The sequence below is a fragment of the Vicugna pacos genome, chromosome X (assembly GCF_048564905.1).
Source record: "Vicugna pacos chromosome X, VicPac4, whole genome shotgun sequence".
Taxonomy (NCBI): Eukaryota; Metazoa; Chordata; class Mammalia; order Artiodactyla; family Camelidae; genus Vicugna; species Vicugna pacos.
The window spans coordinates 18,013,240-18,034,098 of NC_133023.1; the positions used below are offsets into that span (position 1 = coordinate 18,013,240).

General features: G+C 36.9%; 1 protein-coding gene across 5 annotated transcripts in view; it reads left to right on the forward strand.

Moving 5' to 3' along the window:
• Positions 1-5,614, forward strand: part of ZFX (zinc finger protein X-linked) — a 42,418-nt gene extending 36,804 nt beyond the window's left edge. For 3 of the 5 annotated variants that reach the window (XM_072956324.1, XM_072956323.1, XM_015246764.3), the window contains exons 4-8: positions 1,547-1,696; positions 1,915-2,058; positions 2,433-2,585; positions 3,120-3,260; positions 4,111-5,614. In XM_072956324.1, coding sequence (XP_072812425.1) covers positions 1,547-1,696; positions 1,915-2,058; positions 2,433-2,585; positions 3,120-3,260; positions 4,111-5,294 — 1,772 coding nt within the window. In that variant the 3' untranslated portion in view covers positions 5,295-5,614. The remainder of the gene's footprint in view (positions 1-1,546; positions 1,697-1,914; positions 2,059-2,432; positions 2,586-3,119; positions 3,261-4,110) is intronic. The other 2 variants (XM_015246765.3, XM_072956325.1) reach the window with 2 other exon arrangements.
• Positions 5,615-20,859: the final 15,245 nt, after the last annotated feature.

Consider the following 20,859-nt stretch of genomic DNA (forward strand, 5'->3'; position numbering starts at 1 on the left):
ATGTTTTTATCAAGTAAACAGAAAAGTCCTTGACTCTGCAACCCATTTTAGTTACTACCCCTTTATGCTCCATTTTTAAATTGGACTTTTTGAAGAATTTTACACCTTCCATTGAATCCTCAACTCGACGGTAACCTGACCCCATATAGCCTTCACTACACTGCTCTTCACCGGGAACATCGGTGGCTTCCGGGTTGCTCTAGTAAGTGCAGACATTCCTTCTTGACTTTTGTGCCTGCTGCATTATTGCCACTGGCCTTACTAGGATTCTTGGAACTTTTTACTCCCTAGCTTCCTTCATGACCTTCCACCAACCTAACTTTCCCTTCCCAGGTTCCTTGGTGAACTCTTCTTCTTGTCCCTCCCTTAAGTTAGGACATTCCCCAGGATATCCTCAGCCTACTCTTTGCTCACACTGCAGGTTCTCACTGTCATCTCAAGGCTTAGTTAACACAGAGCTGATGGCGCCCAAATCTGTGGGTCAGCTCTCAGCTTTCAGATTTGAATATCCAGCAACGGACGCCACATCTCAGTCATTCCTTGAATCATTGATTCATCAGTGTTCTGAGCATCTACTGTCAACCAGACTCTGTCTTAGAAGACTGAATAATAAAAATACAGATTCTGCTTTATCAATGGGAAAGATGGGGCAAAAAAAAACCCCAGATAGTGACAATACAATGAATCCTATACTCGGAGAGAAGCAAAAGGTGCTGTGAGTATAGAGGCATAGGAACAGGCACTGAGTCTGAAGCTGTTAGGGATGTTACCCTCTTGGACCTTAAATTAATTATCAGAAGTGTTCCTTTTCCTAATTTCCTACCGTTTCTTCCCCCAGTTATTCAGTCATTATATCAGAAATCCCATGATTATCTTTGTCATGTTCAGTTTTCAATTGAGCACCAGGTTCTACCACATCAGTCTTAAGATTGGACTGAAGTCTGACCCTCTTCTCCATCCATACTACGTCTGTCTTGATAGAAGACCTTGTCATTTGTCACCTACATTATTGTAATAGACTGAAGAGTGGTATCTGTGCTTTATGTCTTGCTCCCTTTGAGTCCACCTTTTTCAGGGCCAGCATGGTGGAGCGAAAATGGCAACCTGACCTTGTCACCGCCCTGCTTAACAGGCGCCTACCACCTGCAGCAGAGGTTCTCAGACCTCTGATTAGAATCCCTAGGGCAGGGTACCTCTAAATCTGTCTGTCAGGCCCTACCCCTACAGATTCTGATCCTGTAGAGCTGCTTGTCTGGGGCCTGTGTTTTTAAGTTCCGTAAGAGATTTTAACACCTGACCAGACTGAGAAACCTCCTGTCTACCAGGGTCAAGTCTGAAGGCTTTGACCCTCCATGACCTGGCTTTAGCGTAGCAGTCAGCCACATTTCCCACCGTGCCCTGCGTGTCTCATTGTTTATGTAAAGTCATTCAGTTTTATGTGAATCAAGTTAGAGATTATATTTGTAAAAAAGGGCTTTTTGAAAATGGTAACATTTTATTTAAAAATCTACTATTATTATTTGTAATATGTTTCCTGCCTTTTCAGTGGATGATGCTGGCAAAATAGAACATGATGGTTCCTCTGGAATGACCATGGACGCAGAGTCGGAAATTGATCCTTGTAAAGTGGATGGCACTTGCCCTGAAGTCATCAAGGTGTACATTTTTAAAGCTGACCCTGGGGAGGATGACTTAGGTAAGAGGAAACCTTCAGCATATTATTCATCCTGATCAAACACTTCAACCTGATTACTTTTTGGTGGTGTAGACTGAGACTATTTAAAATCTTTTCTGAAGATAGCTTTTAAGCGAGGGTTCCAATGTAGCAGTAGAAATGTGTGTGAAATGCAGTAAGTGAAACAGGTGGAAATGAAGTTTTCACATAAGTCTTCGAGTTGTCATCTTTCCTGATAGGTGGCACTGTAGACATTGTGGAGAGTGAACCTGAGAATGATCATGGAGTTGAACTACTTGATCAGAATAGCAGTCTTCGTGTGCCAAGGGAAAAGATGGTTTATATGACCGTCAACGACTCTCAGCAAGAAGATGAAGATTTAAGTAAGTAGGTGGCCTTTCTGTGGGAGAGAAATTTGTGTACCTATAACTCTTAACTTATTTTTTTAAAATATGGCCAGTATTTGAAGGAAACAAAGTAACATTATTGTAGAGATTATTATGCTGCCATATTTCATAGGAAACATCAGTGACTTGTTAGGTATGCTTAGAATGTTGCTTTAAAAACAAATTATGGTGAAAGCCAAGAAATGTATGACTCATTCAGCAAATACCTATTGAGTGCTCACTACATGAAAGCTGTGTCCTAGGTATATAGCACTTGAACCTTCTTGTCTGTTAACTGAATTCAAATGAAACTGTCTTTCCTGGGATCTGTGTAAACCTGGTCACGTAAGTTTCTGTAATTTTCCACTTAGATGTTGCTGAAATCGCTGATGAAGTTTATATGGAAGTGATTGTAGGAGAGGAAGACGCTGCTGCAGCAGCGGCAGCAGCTGCTGCACATGAACAGCAAATTGATGACAATGAAATCAAAACCTTCATGCCAATAGCATGGGCAGCAGCTTACGGTAAGTCACATAGCGGCTCTTGGCACTGAAGTGGTCCTTGAACGTGAGTTCATAGCTGAAAAATGGTTTCTGTGGTCTTAGGTTTCACACATCTGAAATACCAGTACCCTGTGAGGGTTATTTGATTTGAACAAGAGTAGAGGAAGATTATAAAGTCTACTTTTTGTCTTTATTTTTAACAGGAATTTCCTTCATGTGTATATTACGTAGAAGGAAGTACTACAAGAAGTACACAGGCTTTCAAGCTGAAACTTTTCATCTTGATTATATGTGGCCAATGACTTTACAATTTTGGGAGACAACAAGGGAGTCCATGGGGCAAAATGCTGACATTTTTTTTTTTTAGATTTGGAAGCTAGGCATTTCCTACGGTCTTGATACAATAAGTGGTCGTAAAACCCATTACCTAGAATGGGGAATCTCTGTCATTCATGAGTATCATGGCTTACTTTCGTTGTTGTAGTTAATAAAGAGTCCCTAATTCTTTATAATTTATAATACTGTATAATTTTGTTTTTTAATGCGCATTGTTAGGTAATAATTCTGATGGAATTGAAAACCGGAATGGCACTGCAAGTGCCCTCTTGCACATAGATGAGTCTGCTGGGCTCGGCAGACTGGCTAAACAAAAACCAAAGAAAAGGAGAAGACCTGATTCCAGGCAGTACCAAACAGGTGAGGGCACACGAGTTCCACAGCGCAGCGTGCTTTGCGAGCTCTCAGATGAAACTCTAGTATGTATCCACAAAGGTGTTGTGATGGCATTTTAGCTGCTAGACCACATAGAGCTTTTGTGTATTGAACTTGAAAATATAATTTTAAGAATTAAGTGATATTCATGAATGATTTCCTTGGTTAAAAAAGAAAACAGGGAATGGATTGAACATGGATGAAAAAATTCAAAACTTGGGTGATTTTTATGTGGAAATGAAAAGAAATCCCTCAAATATGTTGCAAGCATTGACTTTTTTAGAAAAACTAAGTTAATATATTTAAAGAATATGATTATGTCAGCATAGAGCAGGAATAATATAAAGAGCAACAGGACAAGTACTTCAGTTCACGTGACATTCCTGTCTATTCTTGTATGCTGATGTGCATATTAAAATTTTATAGGTGTATTTAAGCTTTAATTGATATAAGTTATGTTGTTAGAATCACTAAAGCAGAAGTTATGACTATGAAACTTAATTTTTACCAATAATTTCCCACCAGTCTCTAAATTGTTACAGCTTTAGTCACTAGTTGATGGAAGTTACATATTTATTCATTTCGTTTTATTTTTAAACTGGAGGCAGTGAGATTGGTACAGTCATACTGAATGAAATTTCCAGACCAGGTTCTCTTTATGACGAGGCTGCTGTATCTCTTATGTTGAAAAACGGTGAAAAGAATGTTAAGGAGAAAATAGCCTAACATAGGAGTGTTTGCCCAGTAATGTTTGGAACATACACTTCTAAATTCTTGAAGAAACCAAAGCAGGACTTGGTTTGATCACTCATGCTCCTCTCTTTTCCTTTCTTAGCAATAATTATTGGCCCTGATGGACATCCCTTGACTGTCTATCCTTGCATGATTTGTGGGAAAAAGTTTAAGTCACGAGGCTTTTTGAAAAGACACATGAAAAACCATCCAGAACACCTTACGAAGAAGAAGTACCGCTGTACTGACTGCGATTACACTACCAACAAGAAGATAAGTTTACACAACCACCTGGAGAGCCACAAGCTGACCAGCAAGGCAGAGAAGGCCATCGAGTGCGATGAGTGTGGGAAGCATTTCTCTCATGCTGGGGCTTTGTTTACTCACAAAATGGTGCATAAGGAAAAAGGAGCCAACAAAATGCACAAGTGTAAATTCTGCGAATACGAGACCGCTGAACAGGGGTTACTGAATCGCCACCTCTTGGCGGTCCACAGCAAGAACTTTCCTCATATATGCGTGGAGTGCGGTAAAGGTTTTCGACACCCCTCAGAGCTCAAAAAGCACATGCGAATCCATACCGGGGAGAAGCCGTACCAGTGCCAGTACTGCGAATACAGGTCTGCAGACTCTTCTAACTTGAAAACACACGTAAAAACTAAGCATAGTAAAGAGATGCCATTCAAGTGTGACGTTTGTCTTCTGACTTTCTCCGATACCAAAGAGGTGCAGCAACATGCTCTTATCCACCAAGAAAGCAAAACACACCAGTGTTTGCATTGCGACCACAAGAGCTCGAACTCAAGCGACCTGAAACGACACATCATTTCAGTTCACACGAAGGACTACCCCCATAAGTGTGACATGTGTGACAAAGGCTTTCACAGGCCTTCTGAACTCAAGAAGCATGTGGCTGCCCACAAGGGTAAAAAAATGCACCAGTGTAGACATTGTGACTTTAAGATTGCAGATCCATTTGTTCTAAGTCGCCATATTCTCTCAGTTCACACGAAAGATCTTCCGTTCAGGTGTAAGAGATGTAGAAAGGGATTTAGGCAACAGAATGAGCTTAAAAAGCATATGAAGACACACAGTGGCAGGAAGGTGTATCAGTGTGAGTACTGTGAGTATAGCACTACAGATGCCTCAGGCTTTAAACGGCACGTTATTTCCATTCATACGAAAGACTACCCTCACCGCTGTGAGTACTGCAAGAAGGGGTTCCGAAGACCTTCAGAGAAGAACCAGCACATAATGCGACATCATAAAGAAGTTGGCCTGCCCTAACGATTCTTACACAGACGTTTGTAGAGATGTTGGCATTGAAGCAGAAAATTCATTTTAAAGCCAATCAGTCTCGTTCACATACAATACTGTATATTGATTTATGCTGTGTACAAATAGAATTACTGCTTCTAGTTGACTTTTTTTTTTACATTTTGTTCAATAGTGTGTTCTGAATTCTATTCAGTTTGTTTAATAAATGGGGAAAAGTGGCAACAAGCAAGTTGCTTTTAATAAAGTAATCCCTGATTCTATACTGAATTTTTCTATCTTAGAAGTTTTATATTTATTTAAATATTTACCGTGCTTACCTTGATGGTACTCTTCTAAGACCATTTAACTTAAAGTTAAGGTAACTTTAGATTGGTAGCTCTGACAGTACTCATGTTGACTCTCTCTTTTCCCATAAATTTCTCACAATAAAATTGTCAGAGACATCTACTAACATAAATTGGGAGATTTTTACGGTCAGGTCTAATTATCCTAACAGAATTCATTTACTTGTCTTGTTTAATATTTTCAGACCACATGACAATGGAAGTTTCCATTTGAGCTTTTGTGTCCCTGGCATCGCCGAGTAAAGAGCAGTGGCTGGGTTCGTGTTACTTTTCATTTTGTTCGGACGCAATATACTTTTGGGGAGGCTTTCTTTGGAGTATTTACATCTGTTGTCAGCATAGCAAATTTTAGAAAACTTTATTGAACAATTTTGCTTGATCATGTTGTATTTTGATTATTCTGTCTGTGCTGCTTTGTCTTGGAATGGTTGTGTGCTACAAATGAGACTTATTGAGGACTGCATTTGGAATCTCCTAGAGGTAATTCGTGGCTCATAGGATCTTTTGCAACTTTATATATGTAAATGTACCCTGAATTATGTATATGCACATATATATAACATGTATCTGTGTGTATTGCTTATTTTACATATTTATACACACAACCCCAAGTAGTAGTTGTTTAAAATCTATAATGAAAAGTATTAAATTTACGATAACATGAAAGATGCAGGGATGCATGAGAGAGCATTTTGTTAATCATGCTCTTCAGAGAGACTACTCAGGTGAAGAATTAGAAGGAAAATAAGGACACTAGTATTTTTAAAGAGTAAAGGTATTTTCTTTTAAATATCTTTGGTAACTGAAAAATAGAAGTTAAGATGTTTCTAGATAGAATGTTTTCATATAACTTCAGCTCCATGCCTTTATATTTTTCTGAAAAGCTAATGAGTATCCAGACCTAACTCTGTCAGTTGTCTCTGGGAAGCTTGTGAGGGAACTCTGTGTCACCAAGTGTGGGGGGACAAAGGAAGCAGCAGCTCCGTGGACCAGAGAATGGGTGCTAATTACGACTTAAACTTGGCAAGTCCAGCCTGCTCTGTTATTTCTTAGTTACAGTCAGCAAACTTTAAAAAACTTAATGCTTAAGTTGACTTTGATTAGAAGATAAAGGTATGTTTTAAGTGCATGAGAAAAATCTGAGGCCTTATTTGGAACATCACCTACTCTTTCACAGTTTGGTTTTTCTTTGAAAGTTGACATTTTTTAACACATAGTTCCAAATCAGTATCAAAAATTCATAAAAACGAACTTGGTTAATTAGAATTTGATTATGTTAAGATAAATTGGAGAACAGAAAACCATTTTGGGGGCCCCAATTGGCTGTTGGCGCATGAGTATCTGGCACATCATTGAGAGGCAGGAATTTTCTTCCCACTGGTAGCTGCCTAGCCACTTCATTATGGTGCTCCATCGCCTTCGTGCTATTGGGTTTTTACCTTTCATCTTTCTCTTTGCCATTGATACTTGTAGGCGAGAGTTATTTATAGGGTTAGAAGTCGAAGTATCTAGTGTTTGGCAAGCCTCTGAAGTGCTAGATTGATTTAGTCCAGCTCTAAATCAAGTGCTTTAGGCTGGTATGAACTCCAACCCGAATGCCAGTCAAAGCCACGGCATAGGAGCCCCTATGCCCTCTTGGCCCCATAATGTGCTTTCTTTTTCTTTCTTTAAAGTAACTTACAGTTGTGTGATTCATTACCCTGCAGTACTTTTCTTCAACGCTCTGTCTGTTTTTTTGTGAGAACCTTTAAAATCTCCCTTAATTTAAATTTTTCCCAGAAATAATGTAAAAGAAAACACTTAAATGAAAGTGGAAATTTATTAATTTTAGAACATCCTGTAAAAGTTAATACAGAAAATATAAATAATTGGTCCTTTAACTATATTTTTTTAAATAAACTGAAAGATAAAGAACACAACACTTTACACACTTTATATTTCTCTTACATAGTCTGGAATCATACACAGTTCTTTTCTTTTTAAAGCACAATATTGAAACCTTTAAAAGGTATTTAAGGGTTTGGTCAAGTGAATATGATAAAATGTATTTGTCTGTATAAAGAGAAAATGAAGTTGTAGTCACTGTTATGTACTGACATTAGTTACAACCTAGTTTTAATTCTTAAAACAATTTTGATTAGCAAAGCTAAAAAAAATGGATGTTTCAGTTAAATGTTTTAAAGAGGTACAGATTTTTACAAGGACATAATATAAGTTATTGTTCTGTAGAAATATCCTATTAAATATTGTATGTCCCTCCCTCTGTACACTTTGTAAAAAAAGTAAAATACATAAAAAGAAAATCATATAGGGATGTGTGACATTATTGTAATTGTGTACTTGAGAATAACGTGCAAAAATAAAAATCAGAATATTTTCCTGTTAATGTTTAGTCTATTTGATACCAGTACTAAGTTAATGGTTTTTCTTAAGAAAAAAAATGTACAGTTTTTGTAAACCTAATAAACATCAAAAGCAGTGGATTATTTTCATTTCCCCATTTCTTAATTCCTTATATGCAGCAGTGGAATGCAAAATGCTTGATGGCTTTGAATTTTGTGACCTGGATTTAAATACTAATATTTCAGTTCTGCGAATTTGCAAGTAACATTTTAGAGAAGTTAAGAGGTGATTGGTGAGTCCTTTGATGAGCATGTCCTTGCAATTCATTTTTTCTTTTATCTTCATACAGGATTTGTTTTATTAGCATCTCTCATTCCCCTGAGATAAAATTTCCCATGCATAAAGTGGTTTTTGAGAGCACTTAAAAGTGTATTTCAGTATCAGTCTACAGCACATTTAATCAGTGGGATTGTCCCCACCTCCACAGCAGAAACCCTCCCCTTGAGTTACCCCTCTGTGCCCAGTTTGGAGGGATTCTATAGACACTCAGATACTAGAGAATGATCATGGTCATTTTTAGAAAAAAGAAGTTAGTTAAAAGTTAGCAGGAGTCAGAAGAAAATGAGATAGATTTGAATCATCTTTGATTTTTAAAGATGAGATCGTGCAGTTATTTAACTATGCTGGAACAGTAAATAATCAAAATTTGAGGTCAGTGAGGTCAGTGACCAAGAAAACATGATCAATGTCACTGTCCAGGGCCATAAACAAGACAAGACCGTAGCATGCTGAAAGACTTAATTCTAGTAGAACGACTGCCAGATAACATCATACTGGTCTGTGATTCCAGCCAGTCAGATAATGTACTACTCTGTCCTCAGAATCTCAGTGTTAAGTTTCCTTTATTTCTCACAAATTCTAGGATTCGCATAAGGAAAAGCTTGACCAGTCGAAATCTTAAAAGCAGTGTTTTCAAAGTGCGGCCTGGCAGTGGTGGCGGCATTATAATCAGCTGGACTTAGTTAAAGATGCAGCTTCTCAACCTCACCCCAGACCCACTGAATCAGAAACTGGGTGTGGGGCCCAGAGATCTGTGTCTTATAACACGTCCTCTAAGTGATTCTGGTACATGCTTCAGTTTGAGAAGCACTGTTACAGCACTTGAACTTAAAAGATTACCGGTGCAGCATTTTGTGTAGTAGACAAGACACACACGCACCCAAACCCCAGAAACAAGCAGTGATGGTGAAATGGGACTCAGTTTATTAACCTTCACTCTTACACAACTTTACCCTCTTTGAAATGTGAGCCTGTTGATCAGTAAGTATATTCTTCAGTACACTTGTAAATAACCTGTGCTTCGTAAATCTTGTGTGGCTCCCCAAAGTTAATATTCCTCAAAGGTAAATAGAATTCAAAGAAAGTTTCAGCAAGTGAAAAAAAGGAGCTGAAAAGTGTGCGTTTAATTGGCTCAACATTACTTAAGTAATTCATATCTGAAAAAACATTTTGCCACATTCTGCAGCTGTCTAGATAAGGTCAAAGTTAAGTTTGCCCTTTGGGATTTTGTTTTGTGTATATGTTGTTTGCTTTTTTCATAAAATAATTCTTGGATTTGTCATACATTGTTTCTGTTATTTTTGACATCTTTGCTGTTGTAAATAAATTCCTATTTTGTTTTAAGTTACCCTAGTGGAGTGTTGGCTATAGACAAGGCACACACAACGCAGAAATGAGGCTTAAATCTCACAGTAAATCCCCAACACGATGTAAGCCGAAAATGATGCTACCCCTTCGGTGGTTCAGCACTTCTAGCACCAGTGAGGGTATCACTGTTGACCAGAGGTGGTTGTAGCATCTGTACCTACTTGGACTTTAAAATCGTTTTCATGACCTCTGAGATGGAATTTCTTAACCAAGTTTGACCAAGTTTGTGGTCAAAATAAAAAATCAAGAATTATTTTCCTTTACTTGGTTTTTCCTTTTCTCTTGGTCTCTCGTCTTGCTTATGTTGCTTGTATTGGTGAACACAAAGATTTGGCTTTGTAGTGATCTGCTGATGCTGTAAAGCCAATTGGACAGTTTGCTACAAAAAGCCTGCCTAGGGCTTTTAGATGATGTTTGTTCATTCATGATGTGAATGATCATATTTAGAAATATCTAAGCGTGTTGCTAAAAAAAAGTTAACTAGACCTATATTATTTTACTTTTCAAGAGAGGCCAATTTCTGCTTTTCCTTCATGCTTGTGTTGGGCTTTAAATGCAGAACCCATTTCCTTTTGCCGGAACTTCTTTGAAATAAGGGGAGGTATTGCAGAACCATCCGATGGGGTGTGGGAGGTTCTAATCACACCCGTCCTCTCTGGGCTCTAACCACATTGAAAATAGACCTAAGAAACCACCAGTTGGGTGTGTGACTTCATCTAGTAAAGCTGGGTTGGGAGACCCAGAGGCCAAATCTACTTCCCTGCAGTCTAGGCATTGGCTGATGCAGCCAGTCACTTGAAGGTGTGGGGCCCACTTTACCCTCTGTGAGCTATGGAGAGCCTGCTCGGTCCCCAACCAGAGAAAGGAGCAAGCGGGTAGGGTGTTTAATAACATTCTTTTTGGAGAGAATATGGAAAATTTAGAATGGTACAGAAAGAAGGTAAAATGCTGTCTCCTCTTATCCCATTACCCAGAACATTACTATCCTTTAAAAAATATATTTATTGAGTTTTAGTTTTATTAGATTTTTTCAGTTGTAAAATACATGTTACTGTAACATGTTGTACAATACAAAGTAAGTATAAAGACAGCTTAATGATCTCATCTCTACACCTCCTTCAAGCCAATTTCCTAGAGGTAATCTTAGTTAACAGACTGTATGCCTTCCCTCCATGCTCATACAAACAGGCACAAAGATAGATATGTAAAGACAGCAAGAGGAGGCTTCGAGGAATTTCCTTTTTTTTTTTTTTTTTTTTTACCAAAATGAGATTACGCATCTTAGCAAGTCACTTAATATATCATATCCATCCCTCTGGGAAAGTAGACCACCAAGCTCTTTCTCCTTCTCTTTAATAGGTGAAAAACTTTCCAGAGATTGTACCCACCTTAATATAGTCAACCATTCCCCTTTTGATGGACATTTGAATTGTTTCCAGTTTTCTGCCAATACAAGAATGCTGGAGTAACTATCCTTGTGCATATAATCCTTATTCACTTATGCTTTGATTTCTGCGGGATGGATTCCCGCAAGCTGTGATTGACAAGCGAAAGGATATGTGATATTAAAAAGTGTTACTAGATATTAGCAAATTATTTTTTGTTAGAGTGTAAATTCCAGAATTGCAGGCATTTTGGTCTATTTTGTTTATTGTTGTTCACCTAGAACAGCAGAGTGCATAGCAGGTACTAAAGAAATATTTGTTGGATGCTGAGGTTTTCAGGATTGTAGCAATTCACACCCCCAGAGGAATATATGGGAGGGCCCATTCCCCTGTCTTACAAACAATGGGTGTTAGAGCCAATATCACAAGTAAAAAACATATATATATTTTTTCTCTCTCTCTGTCATCATTTATTCTGCTTTGTAAGGTCAATCTGCTTTGACCTTACTCCTAGTAGAGTCAGGTAATACTTGAAGAATCACCTGTTCTAATCTTGTGCCCCATTTTCTACTTAGAGTCTTTAGTTCATTTAGCCGATTACATTTCTAATACCTTTGCTGCACATTTTTCTAGTCTGTGATTTATTTAGTTATTGACCTCATCTGTCATGCTTCTCCTAAGACCCTCAGGGTCGGCCTGTTGCTGCGCTGGAGTTGTTGTTGTTGTTGTTTTAATAGGATTGAACCCGAGACCTCAGGCAAGCTAAGCTTGTGCTCTACTACCGAGCTATACCTTTGTATACCTTTGTTTTGTAAGTAAGTCCACTTTAGTGTCTTTTTTTTTTTTAAATTCCACATATGAGTGATACCGTATGGTATTTTTCTTTCTCTTCCTGGCTTACTTCACTTAGAATGACGATCTTCAGTTCCATCCATGTTGCTGCAGATGGCATTATTTTATTCTTTTTTATGGCTGAGTAGTACTCCATTATATATATTTTTATATATATATATATATGGTATATTTATATATACCACATCTTCTTTATTCCATCATCTGTTGATGGACATTTGGGTTGTCTCCATGTCTTGGCTATTGTAAATAGTGCTGCTGTGAACATTGGGGTGCATGTGTCTTTTTGAATTAAGGTTCCCTCTGGATATATGCCCAGGAATGGGATTGCTGGATCATATGGCAAGTCTGTTTTAGTTTTTTATACATATCACTTTTGATTTCTTTACAGTAGTGTTTATAACTTCCAAGTAGTAAAAAGTTTTTTATTAGTCTCTTTAGTGTTGATCTCTAATTTTATTGGTTTGGGTTCAAAGTATAGCTTGGATAGCCTCTACATTTTTTTGGAATTTTATAGTTTTCTTTTTGGGCAAGGCACTTAATAGTTTTTTATGAGGGGAAATGCAGCACCGGCTGTGTAGTATAGTGTGTATTTTTCCATTTCTGATATAAATTTATAGATAAAATTGAGCTTGTTGATTGTGTTTTCAAATCTCCTATATTGCTATTTTCTGACTCCCTGATTTTTTAATTTTTGAAAAAATATTAAAATCTTCCATCATACTGGTATTTTATTCAGTTTCCTTATATTTCTAGTTTCGTGTTGTGTATTTGGCATCCGTAGATTTTTGTTACATAGATGTATGACATATCTTCTTCATGATACAGAACATCTGTTTTTGTCCTCTTTAACATTTGATCTTGAATCCTGCTTTGTCTGATAATGTGTTTTCCATTTCAACAGTCCTTATCTCTTATGTTACAAATCCTCAGTCACGCTATCATAATCTATTTATATGTAAGTGTACATTGCAGGATTTAGTGCTACTGTTGCTTCTTACTCATTTTATCTTTCTCCATTTGACTTCTCTGTACTGAATAAATTGTCATTTGATTGATGCATACCAAATGTTTGTTCCCTCATGTCTGGTATGTGGGTGTATTATATTCTTTCTGAGGCCCTGACTACCCCCAAAATATCTACTTTTGCCATGACAAATGATATCTTAGTTGGGAGGTATAAACTTTTGGTCACCGTCCCTTTTCTTCCACAGTTTATAGATGTTATTTCACTGGTTTTCTGTTGTATATCTTGCTTCTTTCTTTGTTTCCTAAAGTTTATGTGATTTTTTTAATCTTTGGAATTCAGCCATTTCATTAAGATCTATCTAGAGTGTGTGTGTGTGTGTGTGTGTGAGAGAGACAGAGAGAGAGAGAGAGAGAGAGAGAGAGAGATGTGTTTTAATCAAGTCTGGGAGTTGTTATTTGTTGAGCCCTTTCTTCCTGATGAGTCAAGCCTCTCTTAAGGAAACTTCCCTATATTGTGTGTGTAATTGTCACTGCTTTGACTGGCATTTTGCTTCTTTGGGCATTACTATCCTTCTCATATAAGATCTTCTGGACTTGTCTTGTCATCATAAAATGGCACCGAGAAGAAAGAATCTCTTCAATTTCACATCCCAGCATGTGATTATTATTGTACTGAAAAATGTAAATATTTGAAACCGATGCCTCTTGAAGAACGAAGCAGGAGAGTGGTGACAATTCTGTAAATGTGTAGCGTGTCCTCATGGAGTAACAGTGCTTCTGAGTTATTTTTCTCTAGTAGAAGGAGCTTCAGCCAGAAGTTTCCTGTCATAGAATAACAGCAACTGGGTGCCGCCTTTGCCTCAACTTTAGATATAGAAGCATATGAAAATATCTTAACTTAATACTTAACACATAGTTAACGTGGATAAGATTTCGTCCTGTCCTTCTTTCCCAGCGTGTTGTGCATCTTGTTGGGCTAGCAAGAAGGAGAGCGTTATTGTAGCAGACATTGCCATTATCTCCAAATATTTTTCTCACCTTATTCAAATTTAATATGCAATGCCAAGCTTTGTTTCAAAATTAACCAGTTTACATTCTCACCAGTAAAATCTGAAAATATTAAGTTTTGGTGAGGATGTGCAGCAATGTATGAGAATTCCCATTGCTAGCTATTCTCACCAAAGTGTGTTCTCAGACTTTTAAGTCTTGCCAACCTTGTGCATATAAAAAAATTACATTGAGGCTTCAATTAACATGCCCCTAAATATGAATAATATTGAGCATCTTTTCACATGTTTTGTCATTATTCATGTTTCCTCTTCTGTGAAAGCCTGTATAGATTTTGGGGGGCCCATTTTCTGTTGGATTGTTTGCCTTTTCCTTGGTGATCCATACACATTCTTCATATATTCTTGACATTAGTCCTTTGTCAGCTATATGTAATTTAGCAGTCTCTGCAAATCTCTTCTCTTGCTCTGTGGCTTGCCATTGTACTCTATTGTTTCTTTTAATGAACAGAAGTCTTCATTTTAAAGAATTAAAATTGAAATATTTTCGTTATGTTTATTGCTATATGTCTTAGGAAAGCCTTCTCTTCCCTATAGTAATGAAGATAGTTTCTGATGTTATTTTTAAAAAGCTCTGTAGTTTGAATTACCACACGTAAGTTTTTAATCCAAGGAGTCACCTTTAGGATATATATGAGTTAGGCATCCAATTTTAATTTTTTTCAATTTCAAACTGATACAATTTCAAACTTAATACTTTATTGAAAAACCAACACTGTCTCCACTGATCTTCAGAGCCAGTTCTGTAATATGTAAAATATTCCTACAGATGTCAGTCTATTTCTAGGTTCTCTGTTTTATTCTGTTTGTCAGTCATCTTTTTCTGCGACTTTACAACACTGTTCGAATTACTGTAGTTTAAAAAACACCATTATTGAGCTATAATTCACATACCATAAAATCCACCCATTTAAAGTGTACAGTTCAGTGTTTTTATAATCAAAGTGCTGTGCAGCCATCATCATGCTCTAATTACAGAATATTTCATCACCACCAAAGAAATCCTGTACCCATTAGCAGTTACTCCTCAGTCCCTGCCTCCTCCCAGCCTCTGGCAAACATTAGTCTACTTTCAGTCCTTATGGATTTGCTTTTCTGGTCATTTCAAATAAATGGAATCATACAACATGTGCTCTTTTTGGCCGGCTTCTTTCCCTTAGCATAATGTTGTCAAGGGTCATCCATACTGTGCCATATATCAGTACTTCATTCTTTTTTATAATAGATAATATTCTATTTTGTGATTTACCATGTTCTCTTTATCCATGCATCAGTTAATGGACATTCGAGTTCCACTTTTTGACTCATGAATAATGCCACTGTAAACATTTGTGCACAAGTTTTTGCATGTACATGTATTTTCATTTCCTTTGGGTGTATACTTAGGAGTGGAGTTGCTGGGTCAAATGGTAATTCTATGTTTAATATTTTGAGCAACTGCCAGACAATTTTCCAAAGCAGCTGCATGATTTTACATTCCCATCAGTAGTGTATGAGGGTGCCAATTTCTCTGCATTCTTGCCAACACTTGTTATTGTCTATCTTTTTGATTACAGTCATCCTAGTGGATGTGAAGGTTTATCTCCTTGTGATTTTGATTTGGGTTTCCCTAATGACTGAGGCTGTTGAACATTTTTTCATGTGCTTGCTGGCCATTTGTATATCTTTGGCAAAATGTCTATTAAATCCTTTCCTTAGTTTTAATTGGGTTAACTGTCTTTTTATTATCGAGTTGAAAGAGTTCTTTATGTATTCTGGATACCAGTCCCATGACTTACTATAGTTTAAGAATAATCCCTATATTTCTTAGGGCAAGTCTATCCATTTTGTTCTTCAAGGGTGACTTGGCTTTCTTGGTTCTTTGCAATGTCCTTATACTATATATTCTGGGGGTTTATCATGTGCTTGCAAATATATCATTCTTAATATTTTCCTTTAAAAAATCTTTACTTTTAACCTTATGGTATCATCATGCTTTAGATTAATCTCTTATAAGCAGTATATAAGCAAAATTTTAAAATTCAATACAATTTTACTCCTGTTAACTGTTTTACTTTTAAAGTACTCAGTGAAATATTTGATATTTATCTGTCTAACCTGCTGCATACTTTTTAACATTTTTGTTGTGAATATTCAAACATAACAGAAGCAGTCAGAATAGGATAATGGACCCCCATTTTCCCATTATCTAGATTCAGTAATTACCAGCATTCTGCCAATTTCTTTTCATCTATCCCTCCCATCCCATTTTATTCTGCAGTGTTTTAAAGCAAATCCTAGATATCATGTAGTTTCACTGCTAAATACCCAAGTATGCTTCTCAGATGACATTTTAAAAAATTTAACTATCATGCCCTCATCAGATGTAGAAACATTTACAATAATTGATTATGATACATTATCCAATCCATATCTAAATTTCCCTAATTGACTCTTTTATTCTTTAAGAGTTCTTCACTCACTACCCACTCTTTTCTATGGAGTTACTTTTTCAGAGAAACCAGGCCATTTGTTATATGGAATGTCTCACAGACTGCATTTGGCTGGTTGCTTCCTCATGATGTCATTTAACTTGCTCTCCTATTGCTCTTATTTCTTGTAAGTGGGTGGTTAGATCTGAAACCTTGATTAGATCTATATTCAGTTCTTTTGGCAAGAATACGTAATAGGTGGTGCCATGCGCTTCATATTGCATCAGAACGTTAGGCACATAAGATCTGGTTTTCCCACTTTTAGTGATTGTTGAATAAATTTAGCTGCATATTTACCTTTCATCTATTTCCTTATTTTGGATTTATTTTTTACTACTCCGCTTTTTCCCTTCTGTTAGTCTGCAAATAAAAGAAGTTTCTTTTACTATTTCAATAATGGTTACCCTGGACATTACAATATGGTTTCTTAACATATCAAAGTCAAATGTTAATTGGCACTTTTACACTTCTCTGGAAAAACTGCAACGGCTATAGATTAGTCTCCCCAACTTAAATGTTACCTTTGTGATTTATTTTAATTCTCTGTGTGTTTTAAACCCTAGATAAAGAATTCTAGGTTGACTGTTCCTTTCATTACATTGTTTTCTGAATTCCATTGTTCCCATTGAGAAGTCAGTTATTGATCTCACTATTGCTCCTTGGAAAGTAATCAGTGTTTGCCCCTCTATGTGCTTTTTCCCCACTGTAGTTTCACCACGATATGTCTAGGTATGAATTTCTTTTGATTTATCCTGCTTAGGATTTGTCGGGCTTCTTGAAACCAGAGATTAATGACTTGTTATCTCTTCAAATGTTGCTTCTTCTCCATTCTCTCTTGCCTTTCCTTCTGGGAGTTCAGTGAAATATGAGCTAGGTCTCTACGTCGTATCTCCAGTGTCTCATACTTTTTCAAATACATTTTCCATTCTTTAAGTCTCTCCATGCTTCATTCTGGATAGTTTTTTTTGACCTACCTTCCAGTTCAGTAATTCTGTCATTGGCTGCATATAATCTACTCTTTTTTTTTTTTTTAACATTTTTTATTGATTTATAATCATTTTACAATGTTGTCATATAATCTACTCTTAATGCTACTACTCTTTTTCTTTTTCTTTTAGTTTTGCTTCTTTCATTCAGCGTGGTTATTTTGAGATTCATCCATATTGCTGCATATACCAATAGTTCATTCCTTTTAATAGCTGAGTATTATTCCATTTTGTGGATATAACACAGTTTTTTTTATACATTCACCTATTGGTGGATGTTTGGATTGTTTCCAGTTTTAGGCTATTATAAACAAAACTGCCATGAACGTTTATGTATTTGTGTGGACAAATGTTTTCATTTCTTTTGGGTAAATGGAGTGACTTGTTTGCATGGTCTATGGGTTAACATTTTAGTCACAGGTAAACATTTTTCCCAATGTAGTTGTACCACTTTACAATTCCACTAGCAGTACTAAGAGTTTTAGTTGTTCCACATCCTTACCAGCACTTGTTGTGGTCAGGTTTTTAAAAATTTTACCCATTTCAGTGGATATGTAGTGCTATGAAATTTTTTCTCTTTTTAAAAATTTTATTTTATTATAAAATAACAAACAGTGCAGTTGACTTTTTTGGTGTAAAGTTCTAAGAGTTTTTTAGAAATTAACATATAGTAAAAATGACTCTTTTGTTTTTGGGGTACAGTTCCATGTGTTTTAGCAAATGTTTAAATTTGTGTAACCTCTGCCACAAACTGGATGCAGAAAACTTGCATCATTTAAAAAATTACCCTCAGCCTGCCCCTTTGTAGTCATACCTCTAATCCTTGGCAACCAATCATCTTCTCTATCACTAAAGCTTTCTTTTTTCCAGAATTTCATATGAAATTGAATCATGCAGTATATAACCTTCAAAAGTGACTTATTTCACTGAGCATAGTGCCTTTGGGTCTCATCTATGTTTCTATTATTGCTCATATTCGATTATAAGGCTGCACCACAGTGGTTTATTCATTTACCCATTGAAGACCATTTGGGTTGCAATTATGATTTGAGTTGCTATAGACATTCATGTTTTTGTGAACATAAGTTTTCATTTATATAGGGTAATTCCCTAGGAGTGGGATTTCTGGGTAATGTGGTAAGTATGTGTTTAACTTTATAAGAAACTGTCAAAATGTTTCCCAGAGTGGCTATACCATTTTGTGTTACCATCAGCAATGTATGAGAGTTCCAGTTGTTCTGCATGCTTGTCAGCACTTGGTATCATCAGTTTAAAAAAATTTTTTTAACCATTCTGTTAGGTGTGTAATGCTATCTCCTTGAGGTTTTAATGTGCATTTCCCTAATGACTAAGTAACATTGGGCATCTTTTCATATGCTCATTTATCATCTATATATCCTCTTTGTTTTAGTGTCTGTTAATGCATTTTGCCCATTTCTTTCTTTCTTTTTTAAATTGAAGTATGGTCAGTTTACAATACTGAATCAGTTTCTGAGTCAGCATAATGCTTCAGTCATACATATACATACATACTTTCCTTTTCATATTCTTTTTCCTTATAGGTTACTACAAGATATTGAATATAGTTCCCTGTGCTATACAGTAGAAACTTGTTTATTTTATATATAGTAGTTAGTATCTGCAAATTTCAAACTCTCAATTTATCCCTTCCCACCCTTCATATACATATAGAAACTTCTGGAGTATTTACAGTTTTTTGTTTTTTTTTGTTTTTTTTTACATTTTTTTATTGATTCATAATCATTTTACAGTGTTGTGTCAAATTCCAGTGTTCAGCATGTTCAGTGGAGTATTTACAGTTAACATCAATCTTGTGCTTTTATTGCTTTGGCTTTGTAATCCCAGGGCCTAGCTTTGAGTCTTGGAGACAAATAAATTTCCAGAAAGTATGGCTGGTTTGCATCAATGCTGGATCACTACTCTTTGCTTTCTTTAAATTGGTGAAATCCTATGTTGTTGATAAAGGGAGCCAATTATGAAATCATAGCAGTGAAAGGCACGGGAAACAGCCCTCTGGTGTAGGTCCCTGATTTCAGGCATATGAGTGTGTAAGTTTTCCTGGGCTATCAGCAGCCCTCATGTTCTCCTTTGATAGGAAGGAAATAATTTTCCCTTGGGCCAGGGAAGGGGTTATTACCTGAAAGCGGCTCTCTCACTGACTAATTCTACCTCCTGTATGGCACTATTGAACACCTCCTTCCACACCCACCCACAGGTTGAGCAGTCCCAGCCTTTAGTCCTTAACACCTAATAGGGGTTTACCCACTGAAGATGCTTTAAATGAACCTGCCCTGTTCAGACAAATATCCTGGGATTGCATGAAAACCCAGAGTGCAGGACCTATCAGTTACCCCCACACCTCCCCATCATCACTGCTTCTTCAGCCTCTACTTAACTTTGTGTTCACCTCCCAGGTCTTACCTCAGCACCCTGGGATGCAACAGCCCACTGTGAACCCACTGGCCCAACTGATCTTGTTCTTTAGATTTTCTAGTTATACAAACCAATAAATTCCCCTTTTTATGCTTAAGTTCTTTAAAATTGGATTTTTAATATCTCAAAACATAAAGAGCCCCAATGCAGAAATATAAAGTATATTGAATGCTAGATGTAGCAGTTTGAACATTGATTTGATAGGGAGAGGGAGCCCTTGAAATTTTTTGAGTAGGCAAGTGGCATCCTTTTGTTTATTCAATCACTCAAGAAACATTTATTGAGTGCTACCATGTACTTTGTGCTGGCTTATGGGCATCCACCGGTAAACACAACAACGTGATCCCTGCCCTGAGGACCTCCCTGTTACCTTCACTCAGTAAATAATGTTTGACTGCTGATTATATATAAAACGCTGTATTAAGTGTTTGTTGATATAAGGAACGTAGTTCAAGATGGTGGCAAAAATGGTCAAACTTGCTTGTACCAGTGTACACATGTTCTGGATGGACTGGACTGAGGTGGGGATGCCACTCAGGGGCTGCTGCAAGGCCCCAGCTACAAGGTAGGGGAGACCTGAGTTAGAGCAGGGATGACAAGAAGGGAAAGCCTTGAAAACAACCAAGAGGGAAGGAAGATTGAGGAACTGATTGATTGCATGTGGGAGCAGAGAAAAGCAGAAGTAGCAGGTGGTTTTGAGGACAACTTGAATGGCTATGAACAACAGCAGGGACATTGGGAGAAGCTGGTTTGATGGGGTGGTGAGGAGAATTTTTGCAGCTATGTTTATGAGCGATGTTGGATTGTGGTTTTCATATCTTGTGATGTCTTTTTCTGGTTTTGTATCAGAGTTATGCCAGAAGTATTCTTTCTTCTTTAATTGTCTAGATGAGTTGGTAGAGAATTGACATTATTTCTTCCTTGAATGTTTGATAGAATTCACTATCAAAGCTATGTAGGCCTGGCATTCCCTTTGTGGGATATCCAATATCACCA